Here is a 12,679-nt window from a genome sequence, read left to right on the forward strand (position 1 = left end):
GTTCTCACTGTGACTGCAGTGGAGACAGGGAGGTACTGAGCTCTGCTTTTCTGATCAGTGGCAGGACACTTACTGACTCATTTTGATTCTGTTGCGACAACCTTGGCCTCCTTCCCAGTGGCTGGCGTAGGGCCCTTTCGTCATCATGGCTCCACAGGCAACACAGGGCTTCCCATTGTTGTACGGCTGGAAAGAGAGATACTAAAATGAGTTTGATGCAAAACAGGACAGCCAACTTCGACAGACTAGACAAACCCAATAGATAGCACAATGTCACTTATCACTTAGACTTATATAATTTAAGATATATATATAATTGGCACCAAACAATGTAGTGATAAACTAACATGCGTAATCCAAGAAAAAAAAACACTTGCTTAATTTGCTACTTGTCTTTCTGTCCCTGTTGCATTTATAACATACTTTCCACCCCACCCCTCCCCACTCATGTGTATTACAGCCAATTTTGAAGTCCAGTTATTGTAATGAGCTAAACTCCTTCCCAAGTCGCAGGAAATGTAGCAGCCAATTTGCACACAGCAAGCTCCCACAAACAGCAGTGGAATAATCTGCTTCAGTGACCCTGGTTGAGGGATAAATATTGGCCAGGACATGGGATTGGATCCAAGAGATTAGATGACACCTCAGTTTAACGTCTCATTGGAAAGACAGTGTAGCACTCCCTCAGCACTGCAGTGGATTGTCAACTTAGATTTTGTGATTGAGTGAGTGAGTCTCTAGAGTGAGATTAGAACCCACAACTTTCTAATTCGAAGCGTGAGAGTGCTGAATGGCAAAGGAGTACTTGAGGGGCCAAATGGCCTACTCCTGATCCTATTTATGTTCTATCCATTGAGCCACGGCTGACACCTCATCACTGGCTGAGAGGAGAGGCAAGTAACTTGTGAAAGCCATCCTTGCCTACCTGCCTGTGGGTAAGTACTAACCTTCCCTGCCTCTCGTGTTCAGGCTGGGGAGGAATTATGTGTTGGAACCAAATGATTCCACTTCATTGCAAGCATTGCAGCTCCTGTACTTCAAAAACCTGATTAGTACTGACAGAGCAAATGAGAACGTTAAAACTAAAATGATCCCATTGAGCATCAACATTGCCTGTTCTTACAAACTGAACACAACAGGTACAATTTCTCAGTCAAAGCCAGCCTCTCGCATAAACTCGGGATTTTTAATTGTCTTTCTTGGTGCACACACCGAGTAGGGGACTGCGCAATGCACTGCACGTATGCCTAGACTCCAGAGAAAACCAGAAGGGTGCTCGACTCTCACCTGCCCTTCGAAATGGCCGAGCAAGCCACACAGTTGGTATTTAAGGCGGGGGGCTCACCATTGCCTTTGCTGGGCTCACCAATGCTGGCCTGGCCACATCTCATGAATGAATTAAAAAGAACGGTTGACCTTCAGACTGTTGGGTGTATGGTCAGACAGCTGGTCTCACCTGCTCCTTCGCGCAGTATCCACACAGCATTCGACTGGCCAGCTCCATCACATGATCTTGATCATCATCATGGCACATGTCACACGGATAGGCTTTACCACAACATGGAAACCTGAAACCATCCAGCACAAAGGAAGAGTCTTATAGCACAATACATACAAACAACGCGCAACGAGAATACAATTCCACCTGATGCACCCGTGTCTCTGAGCCCCCCTTTGGGGGAAAATTTAGTAAAACATTTTTGCAAAATGATTTTATGTGGTCAATTCCTGCCCGCCAGGAAGTGGATTCAGCTCCTCAAACTCACTCCCCCTTCAGCAGAGGGGAGTGAGATCTTAATTCTTTCAGTCGGAGCTGGTTTGAGACCAAGCTCTGTCAGCGAAAAGTTTTTGTTCCAACTTTCTGTACTAAACACGTTCCACTAAACTTCTGATTATATACAGCAGGTGATCTAACAGCTATCATTACATACAGCGTGTCGATACAGAAATACACAATATTTCCCATGTGCATCATTTACGGTTCAGCTGATCACTGCAAAGTAATTCCCTGGTAGCCTCCTCCTGTGAAGCAGGTTATAATGGAACATCCGCATTAACGGATGACCAACTTTCACACGATATGCTCAACAGAGCAGTGCAGATACAACCCCTCGCAGCCCGCCAGCCCACTACACCTGCTGAGGGTGAGTGCGAAACTGCACCACCCCACTGGAGCCAAAATTCCTTTTAAAAAGAAAATCAAACTGCTCAGAGCGTGAGTAAGGTCAGATCTCAGGAGATTCAACAATTCAGAACAAGGCTTCAAAGTAACATCCTGCTCCCTTCATCCATAAGGCTGATCACATAGCTTGGGTGCAGCGTAGCCTTTCTTCTCTTCAGGTGCTTATCCAATTCCCTTTCAAAAGCTACAATTGAACCTGCCTCCACCACACTCTCAGGCAGTGCATTCCAGATCCTAACCACTCGCCGTGTGAACATGTTTTCTTCAAGTCGCTGTTGTTTTACCAATCACTTTAAATCGCTGCCCTCCAGTTTTCAACCCTTCTGCCAACAGGGGCACCCTCTCCCTATCTACTCTGCTAGATATCCCTGGATTATGAACACCTATCAAATCTTCTCTCACAGCTTCTCCACTGAAGTTTGTCATCCCTGGGTCCATTCAGGTAAATCTTTACTGCCTTCTAATGCCTTCACAACCTTCTTAAATTGCATTACCCAGAATTGAAAATAATACTACAGTCCGAGCCTAACCAGTGATAATAAAGCCTCATCATAACTACCTTGTTTTTGTACTCTATGCCTCGATTTACAAAGTCTAAGATCCCGAATGCCTCTTTTTAAACACTTTCTCAAACTGATTGATGTGATTTATGACCAAGATTTTGGATAGAAATGAAAATAATCCCACAATGAACAGACTGTCCACTTCAATCACCTGTGAGAATTACGGATAGGAACTAATACATTGGGTGTGTAACAAAGCAACTCATTGGTTTCAGACCTAACCCAGTTCTTTAACTGAATAATGGGAACTGTACAGGAGGTGACTAGCTCACCTGGTTTTACCTTCCCCCCTGGTGGGCAAGGCTCTGACATGACGAGTGCCTGGGGTGAACAAGGGCCAAAATGTGAGGTATACTGGATTGCTTGGGAGGGGTGCAGCCTTTCTCCATATGTTATATACTGGTTCCAAATAAAAATTGTATATATTCACTGTAAAACAAGAATGGAGGCCAAAAGCCAACAAATCCTCTGAGCACGAAGGTCTACTTCCTAGGGTTTTAAACGGAGGTGGCTACAGAGATAAACAGTGAATGCGATGGTCTTGATGCTCCAGAATTCCCTAGAGTTTAGAATGATCCCCACGGATTGGAAAGTAGCAAATGTTGTTCCTTGAAACTCAGGGTTACAAATTATAGTTATACACTGCCTTTAACGTTACAAAGCAGTCCAAGGCTCTTCACAGGAGAGCCACATAAGGTGATATCAGGGCAGACAACCAAAAATTTGGGCAAAGAGGCAGGATTTAGGGAGAGTCTTAAAGGGGGAAAGAGAGGTAGAGAGGCAGGGAGATTTAGGGAGAGAATTGCAAAGCTTAAGATCTAGGCAGCTGCAGTACAACCGTCAATGGTGGCCCAAGTAAAATCAGGAATGCATAAGATGCCAGAATTAGAGGAGTGCAGACATCTCAGAGTCGTGTGGCTGGAGGAGATTACGGAGATACGGAGAGGCGAGACCTTAGGCAGCCCGTTGCTCGAATGGAAGCAAATGTAGGTCAGCAGGCACAGGGGTGATGGCTGAACAGGACTTAGTGCAAGGGTTGCAGAGATTTGGGTGATCTCAAGTTCATGGAGTTAGCATCCACATGTTTGTCGAGCAATCCCGGGTTCTCTACTACTGTCTTCCACAACCTACCTCCACTGGTCAACATACACGTTAAGATTCCCACACCTCCATGTGCTATAGGATTGGCCTTATCAGCAACCTCATAAATAAGGCCTGAGCCATTTGCTCACTGGGTAAGCTGTGCGAAATAGGACGCAACAAATACATCCTGCAGGATAACGACTACTCCCAATCAGATCATTGTATATCAAGTCAATGCACGAATGGGCCTAAGGCCGCCACTTTCGGTCCTGAAAAGTGTCCGGTCTACCTCAGGTCACCCTGGAAGGGCAAGGTGTCTCAAAAGATTTGAGCAACAGATGAAGCTAGCCATTTCATATTGCTACTATGCAGCAGCAACACGAGTGGTGTTCGCGACTAACAGGGTGTTGACATCAAGCCAAAAGACGTTCTGCCCACCACACAAGTGAGTAATGCAATATATGAATTTTGGTGCCGGTGTGATGCCAGGTATGTACGCCGTTATGTGCCAGCGACTCATGGATCATATCAAACAGCATGTCTCTTTGGCTGTGCGTAACAGGCAAAATACTGACCACACTCAGCTAGCCCATGCTTGCAAAATTCAGAAGTGTCCAACATCAGGTGCGATTCCATGATTGGACGGCACTTACTGAATGATCCTGAGTATGCTAAGAATTATACTAACAATTTAATATTATCAGTCGGGCTTTCAAAGTAGCTTACTTACACATGCTATAAACTACATATATCCATACACAGGGCTCTGTCCTCTGCAGATAGAAAGAGTGTGTCCAGGTACTGTGCCCTTTTCAATGAAACAAAAGCATGGAAGACAATGGTTCCCTAGTACATTCTCCATGGCAACTCCTCAACCAGAGTCCACTTGCCAACCAATCAGCACCCTTTTCTCATGCAGTATAAAATGTTGTTCCCTTTGAAATTTGGTATTCTTGCACCTGTCCTGATGAGTGGAAGACAAAAAGCTTCGACAGCATGTCTCTTTTTTCAGCAATACTCAAGTTCTGTACTACCAGAGACTATTTGAAAAGCCAAACCTTTGTTGAGCTCTGGGTAAAGATCAGGGAAGTTGGACTAATTGGATAGTTCTTTCAAAGAGCTGACACCAGAACTAGTGGATCAAATGGCCTCTTTTTGTGCTATAAGATTATATGGACTCAAACATTTCTAATAGAATGACCATTTCTATGCTGAATGGGATCTCTTGAATGACAATACTCATTTATATCAATGTCACCAGCCTGTCTCAAAATTTGTGCCCAACTGCCAACATTCTGTCAATATCCTAATATTCTAGCTGATGGAGTTGGGTGAGTTGAACAAAGGAAGAAAATGGAGAAATTCACCAAAGGAGGTACCACTGTTCCCTGTTCAAGCTCAAAATGTCTGCCCTGTACAGCGTGGGTTAGCTCCTAACAGCAGTGACATGCTGTGCTAGCTCACTGTGAACTCTGCATGCAAGAATTATCACCTATTCATCAACTGGGTCATGGGTGTGGTTACACGATCCTGCACTAGTCTGGTTTGTGGTTTGGTTTCCACTTTGAATACTATTTGGATCTCTCTTCGGGTAACTTGTGGCCTTTTCTGGATTGGGAAGGTTTCACACTACTCAAGAGTGACTTAGGTCTAACTCCAGTAGGTTTCTTTAAAAACTCCTTTATTTACACATTAGTACAGTTTAAGCTTCTAGGTAAGTACATCTCTCTCTTATAAAGACTATTCCATCTTATCCTCTCAGTCTCTTGCACATGACTGATGTTACTGTTACATCACTATCTCATGACCATAAATGTTAGCCCATTATTCTACACAGTCCGCAGAGAGTGACATAACTAAAACTATGGGCAGAGGCCATTTCTTTGTAACTGTAGATTACTGCACAGAAATCTACCATAGGAATAGGAGTAGACCATTCAGCTCCCTGGGTCTGTTCTACCAATTAGACTATGGTTGACCGGTATCTTAATTCCTTCGACCTGCTTTGGTTCTAAAACAATTCCACTGCTTAACTATAATCGCCCAAACTCAAGTTTGAAATTTCCAATTTATCCTCAGCTCAAACAGATTTTTTATGTGCGCACGCACTAGTTCCAGAGTTCCACGACTCTTTGTGCCAAGAAGCGCTTCTTCATATCGAAGCTGAACAGTTTAGCTCTAATTTAAAGTTTATTCTTATTGCGAACTCCCCCACCAGAGGAAATAGCATCTATCAAATCCTTTAATCATCTTAAGCAACTCAATAAGATCGCTCCTTAATCTTCTATATTTACGGGCACACAAACCTATGCAACCTGTAATTGTAATCTAACCCTTTTAGAAAAGTCCAGCGTTATTCTAGTGAACCAGTACCGCACCCCCTCCAAGGCCAATATATCCCTCCTGATTTGTGATACCCAGAACTGAATGCGATATTCCTATCAACTCAGACTGTGTGGAAGGAAGGGAGAATGCAAAGGTAAATCAATGCTAACCAAAATTCCACTTCACCCCCACAGCCCAAAAAATCTTGGGAGACAGAGAAACTATTTTTTTTCTCACTCGAAAGTCTAGCTGATCTCTCAGGTTCTGGGAGACTGGCAGCATTACCTTACCTGAGCCAGCGGTAGCTCCTCTTGTAGTGCTTGCAGGTACCAAACTTGGGCAGGGGTTTCCCAAACTGAACAGTAGATCCAGGGGGCTGTCTTTTCCGCCGATGAGCTGAATTGCTAACATCTTCAGTGATAAATTGAAACAAAGAACTGGTTACTGGATGTTTTTGAAGAGGCAGCTACTTCAAGATATACAAACTATAGAGACAAGGCAAAGGAGAGAGGGAGAATTTCTCTCCTTACCTGGGGCTAAGTCTATACTTGTTCACTCTCTGGTATTCAGTAAACTCTGTCCATTTCTTATCTGACTGATTCAACCAAGTATATATTCAATATGTCAGATAACAATCTATTCCTTCTATCAAGCTTGTGTGGGGTAACTCCTCCAAGTTAAATTTATCTTGAAATTTCCTTGGGTTATAATCAGAACTACAAAGCTTTAACCATTGGGGAAGGATAAACAGGTCGGGTCTCTTTACTCTTGAAAAGAGAAGGCAGATGGGTGACCTACTCAAGGTCTATAAAATTATAGAAGGGTCTTGATAGCAAAGACAGAGAAAGAAATATTTCCACTTGTGGAGAAGAGCCATGAATATAAGATAGTCGCCAAGAAATTAAATACAAAATTCAGAAGAATTCAGAGCGAGGTGAGAATGTGGAACCTGCTACCATAGGGAGTGGTTGAGGTGAATAGTATAGATGCATTTAAGAGGCAGTTCGATAAACATATGAAGGGGAAGAGAATAGAGGGTTATGCTGATAGATGAGGAAGGAAGGAGGGAGGTTCAAGTGGAGCATAAATGCCAGCACGGACTGATTGGGCTGAATGGCCTGTTTCTGTGCCATATATCTCATGTAAATCAATAGACCCATACACTAAATCCAAGTCCTCTCACATCACGTCTCCTTGCCCATAACCTTATGGTCACGTCTTGAATGAAGACAGGTTTCTTTACTTAGTTGGTCTCACCTGTTTCATCCTGCGACTGGGCGTGGGTCTGATAAAACTGGGCGGCCTCCACCAGAACGCGGAGTTTGCTGTGACAGTGCAAACAGTTTGACTCCTTGTATCGGCCATAGGACAGGCTCTGGACAACCAGAAAGAAACAATATGATTAGTGCAGTCAGGCACAGATTGCCCCTCCCTCCCACTCCACAGCTTCTTCATTTTAAACTCACTTCTGAGGAATTCTCAATTCTTTGGTTGGGAAAATCAGTGGTTGAAAATTATTAGCCTTCATTTTATAATGCAAAATTCAAGACTTTTAAAGTATTTTGAACAGGTACAGGAGGGAACTATGCCACTTGTAGGAATGTTAATACTGCTCGTCTTTCAATAGTCAGACTTCGTAAATTGAAGTTAAATTCAGGTCAATTAAAAACTCCACTGAAATTCAACAGTTAGGGAGTCGTTGTTTGAGGTTCCTCATTCCTCACAATGTGAGAGAGAGCATAGCATGCGAAACAGATTGCAAGCAAAGTTTCATGGCTGTAGGTGCGCGAGCAGGGTTCCAAATGGGGACTACACAATTAAAAGCGGCTGACAAAATGTATACTACTTATTGCTCATGGCTTGGCCTAAATAGCCAAGTGGTTATGGTACTAGGTTTGTAACCCCAAGATCAAGAGTTCAAATCTCACAATGGCAAACTATGAAACAATGTAACTTCATCTGGAAACAGATGGAAACGTGTTTGTACTCGAAAGAGTTACTTATTGCTCATAGCACCATAAGTGGCTGGCTTTGAGTTAAATAACTGGATGGGCAGCCTTTCTGTTCTGATGACTGGCTTTAAGTGCAGTGCTAATGTGTCAGGAGTAGATGGCTTCTGGAAGACATTGCCTCCAACTTCTGCTAGTTAATTTGTCATCAATGAACGTCTAAGAAGCAACTGGAGTGTGAAACTCAAGGTTTTAATTGCAGTCTCAGTGTAAGTTTATATTCGCAACTTGCATTTATATGCAGCCTTAAATGAACCATGACAAAATTTGATACAAGCCACATAGGCGATTTTAGGACAGATGATCAAAAGGTTGGTCAATTGGGTAAGTTTTAATGAGCAACTTAAAGAAGGAAAGAGAGGTAGAAAGGTGCAGAGGGGTGAGGGGAAATTAAAGAGATTGGTGTGTAAAATCAAAGCGCATGGAATTGGGGGTAGTGCACTGAGATGGATAGAAAACTGGTTGGCAGACAGGAAACAAAGAGTAGGAATAAACGGGTCTTTTTCCGAATGGCAGGCAGTGGTTAGTAGGGTACCGCAGGGATCAGTGCTGGGACCCCAGCTATTCACAATATATATTAATGATTTAGATGAGGGAGTTAAATGTAATGTCCCCAAATTTACAGATGACACAAAGCTGGGTGGGAGGGTGAGCTGTGAGGAGGATGCGGAGATGCTTCAGTGTGATTTGGACAAACTGAGTGAGTGGGCAAATGCATGGCAGATGCAGTATAATGTGGATAAATGTGAGGTTATCCACTTTGGTGGCAAAAACAGGAAGGCAGATTATTATCTGAATGGCTATAAATTGAGAGGGAATGTGCATCGAGACCTGGGTGTTCTTGTTGAAGGTAAGCATGCAGGTGCAGCAGGCGGTAATGAAGGCAAATGGTATGTTGGCCTTCATAGCGAGAGGATTCGAGTACAGGAGCAGGGGTGTCTTGCTGCAATTGTACAGGGCCTTGGTGAGACCATACCTGGAATATTGTGTACAGTTTTGGTCTCCTTATTTGAGGAAGGATGTTCTTGCTATAGAGGGAGTGCAGCGAAGGTTTACCAGACGGATTGCTGGTATGACGGGACTGACATATGATGAGAGATTGAGTCGGTTAGGACTATATTCGTTGGTGTTCAGAAGAATGAGGGGGCAATCTCATAGAAACCTATAAAATTCTAACAGGACTAGACAGGGTAGATGCAGGAAGGATGTTCCCAATGGTGGGGGAATCCAGAACCAGGGGTCACAGTCTGAGGATACGGGACTGAGATAAGGAGAAATTTCATCTCCCAGAGAGCAGTGGGCCTGTGTAATTCATTAACACAGAAAGTAGTTGAGACCAAAACATTGTATGTTTTCAAGGAGTTAGATATAGCTCTTGGGGTGAAAGGGATCAAAGGGTATGGGGAGAAAGCAGGAGCAGGCAATTGGTTAGGGTCTGGAATGTACTGCCTGACAGTGTGGTGGAGGCAGGTTCAATCATGACTTTCAAAAGGGAATTAGATCATTATCTAAAAGGAAAAATGCGCAGGGATACAGGGAAAAGGCAGGGGAGTGGCACGAGGTGAATTTCTCTTGCAGTGAGCCAACATGGATACAATGGGCTGAATGGCCTCCTCCTGCACTGTAACCATTCATTTAGGGCTGAGATGAGGAGAAATTTCTTCACCCAGAGAGTGGTGAGCCTGTGGAGTTCATTAACACAGAAAGTAGTTGAGACCAAAACATTGTATGTTTTCAAGAAGGAGTTAGATATAGCTCTTGGGGCGAAAGGGATCAAAGGATATGGGGAGAAAGCGGGAGCAGGCTACTGAGTTGGATGATCCGCCATGCTCATAATGAATGGCGCAGCGGGCTCGAAGGGCCTACTCCTACTCCTTGTTTCTATGTTTCTAAAGAGCTTGAGGCCCAGGTAACTGAAGGCACTGTCCCCAGTGGTGGAGCAAAGGAAAATAGGGATGTGCAAGAGGCCAGAATTGGAGGAGCGCAGAGATCTGGGAGCCTGTAGGACCGGAGGAGATTTCGGAGAAAGGGGAAGGTGAGGCCATCGAGCGCCTTAAAAACAAGGAGGCAATTTTAAAATCGATGTATTAGTAGATTGGGAACCAATGCAGTTCAGCAAGCACATGGGTGACAGTGAACAAGACTTGATGTGAGTTAGCAAACAACTTAGATTCAGTGCTTTTAGTGCAACTCACTCTAAAGCTTTTCTCTGAATAGACAGTATGTGAAACTTCATTGATCAGTCTGTAATGAACTTTCTCACAGATCAGCATAGTCCCGAGATCCACCAGTCATAATGGGGAATGTACAAATAGATGAAGAGCTTTACCATACTGGTATTTAGCTTTTCCTTAACCCAGTGACTCTTGAGCCACTATCTGTTTCTCTCAAGCTGTTTAATGTTAGAAGGACGGTTACGGGTCTAACACAAATTATTGGAAACAATTTTGAGAAACAGGGTCAACTGTCACTTAGAAAGGCACAGATTGATCAGGGACAGTCAGCATGGTTTTATAAGGGAAAGATAATGTCTTGCTAACTTAACAACATTTTTTGAGGAAGTAATAAGGAGGATTGATGAGGGTAGTGGGTGTTGTCTACATGGATTTTAGTAAGGTATTTGACAAGGTTCCACATTTTGATCAGAAAAGTGAGATCCCATGGGATACAGAGGAAGGTGGCAAGTTGGATCCAAAATTGGCTCAGTGACAGGAAACAAAGGGTAATGGTTGATGGATTTTTTTTGCAAATGGAAAACAGTTTCCAGTGGTGTTCCACAGGGTTCAATGTTGGGCACTTGCTGTTTGTTGTACATATTAATGATTTAGACTTAAATGTGGGAGGCATGATCGGGAAACTTGCAGATGTCACAAAAATTGACCATGCAGTTGATAGTGAAGAGGATAACTGTCGACTCCAGAATGATATCAATGGTTCAGTTGAGTGGGCGGATAAGAGGCAAATGGAAATCAATCCAGAAAAGTGTGAGGTAATACATTTGGGGAGGGCAAACAAAGCAAGGGAATACTCAATAAATGGGAAGTTATTGAGAGGGTTGAGGAAGTGAAAGGCCTTGGAGTGCATGTCCACAGGTCCTTGAAGCATATGGAATGCTTTCCTTTATCAGGCGAGGTATTGAATTCAAAAGCAGATATGTATAAAACGTTGGTTAGGCCACAGCTGGAACTGTGTACACCTTTCTGGTCACCATGTTACAGGAAGGACATAATTGCTCTGGAGAGAGTGCAGAGGAGATTTACAAGAATGTTGTCAGGGCTTGAAAACTGCAGCTATGAGGAGAGATTGGATAGTCTAGGGTTGTTTCCCTTAGAACAGAGGAGGCTAAGAGGTGGCCTAATTGAGGTACACAAAATTGTGTGGGGCCTTGATAGTGTAGACAAGAACAAGAAAGACTTGTTTCTCCTAGCTTAGGGTCAATTACCAGGGGGCACAGATTTAAGATGATTAGTAGAAGGATTAGAGGGGACATGGGAAAAACTTTTTGCACCCAGAGGGTGGTGGGGGTCTGGAATTCACTGGCTGAAATGCTCAACTCATTTAAAGGTACCTGGATCTGTTCCTGAAGTGCTGTAACCTGCAAGGCTACGGAGCAGGTGCGGGAAAGTGGGATTAAAATGAGCGGCTAGTTTCTTTACTCACTTCTTGGCCAGCACAGACATGATGGGCTGAATGGCCTCTTTCTGCACTGTAACTTTTCTGTGGTGCTACAATCTTGGGGACAGAAAGAAATAGCAAATGCCAGAAATATCAAATAAGTAAATTGGAAATGTGCAGCAGGTCAGTCAGTATCTGAATAATACATTCAGACTGACGTAGTGGATACAACCCTTCATGCGAATCAGTCTTTTCAGGTTACAATCTGAACAAGTCTTTTCTGTTAATTGGCACTCTCTGCATTTCCAGATGGGTCCAGGTGTCAGAAGCCTCAAGTTCTCTGGTCATTTGTGACCACTACAACACTACTCTTGCAGCTGTGCAGGAGAAGCAGATGGGTACACAAATCCCTGGCACAAGTCAGACGCTGCTTTAAGATGGCCTGCATTTTATCTACTGACCTGCAGTGCTCCCTCCTTGGAACAGTTTAGACAGCCCACAACGAACTGACTGTCCTGTAACACTAATTCGACAGGGACACATCCACACAGGTCCAGGTATCCCATGATGTCTGAGTGTTCGTGAAGCATGCTGGGTTCAAATGTCACACTGATGTCCGTATTACATTTCTCACAGCTCACAACTGCAGGGCACTGTTGGGACACAGTCAGGTCTGAAGCTACTTTGCACCTTTGAGAATAAAGTGGAGACGGTCAGCCCATGGAAACTGCTCGTTAGTATGCTCTATACTCCTGCCATTCACATTTTGAAGCAACAGACACACGCAAGTCAATGAGAAATGAATCCAGTGCAAGGCAATCTCACTGCTGCAAGATTTAACGGGTTACCGTTAAAGGTAACCTTTAGTAACCAAAGTTGCCTTGCATTTTCCTCAATAGCAC

The 12,679-nt window shown here is 43.7% G+C and overlaps 1 protein-coding gene across 6 annotated transcripts in view; it reads right to left on the reverse strand.

Annotated features, from left to right (window-relative positions):
- Window positions 1-12,679, reverse strand: part of si:dkey-24l11.2 (uncharacterized protein LOC100034462 homolog) — a 240,859-nt gene that overhangs the window by 13,004 nt on the left and 215,176 nt on the right. For all 6 annotated transcript variants that reach the window (XM_041178397.1, XM_041178394.1, XM_041178396.1 and 3 more), the window contains exons 7-11: window positions 12,239-12,467; window positions 7,411-7,528; window positions 6,444-6,564; window positions 1,457-1,568; window positions 74-186 (exon numbers count right to left, since the gene is read on the reverse strand). In XM_041178397.1, coding sequence (XP_041034331.1) covers window positions 74-186; window positions 1,457-1,568; window positions 6,444-6,564; window positions 7,411-7,528; window positions 12,239-12,467 — 693 coding nt within the window. The remainder of the gene's footprint in view (window positions 1-73; window positions 187-1,456; window positions 1,569-6,443; window positions 6,565-7,410; window positions 7,529-12,238; window positions 12,468-12,679) is intronic.

This window comes from Carcharodon carcharias, chromosome 32, assembly GCF_017639515.1.
Source record: "Carcharodon carcharias isolate sCarCar2 chromosome 32, sCarCar2.pri, whole genome shotgun sequence".
NCBI lineage: Eukaryota > Metazoa > Chordata > Chondrichthyes > Lamniformes > Lamnidae > Carcharodon > Carcharodon carcharias.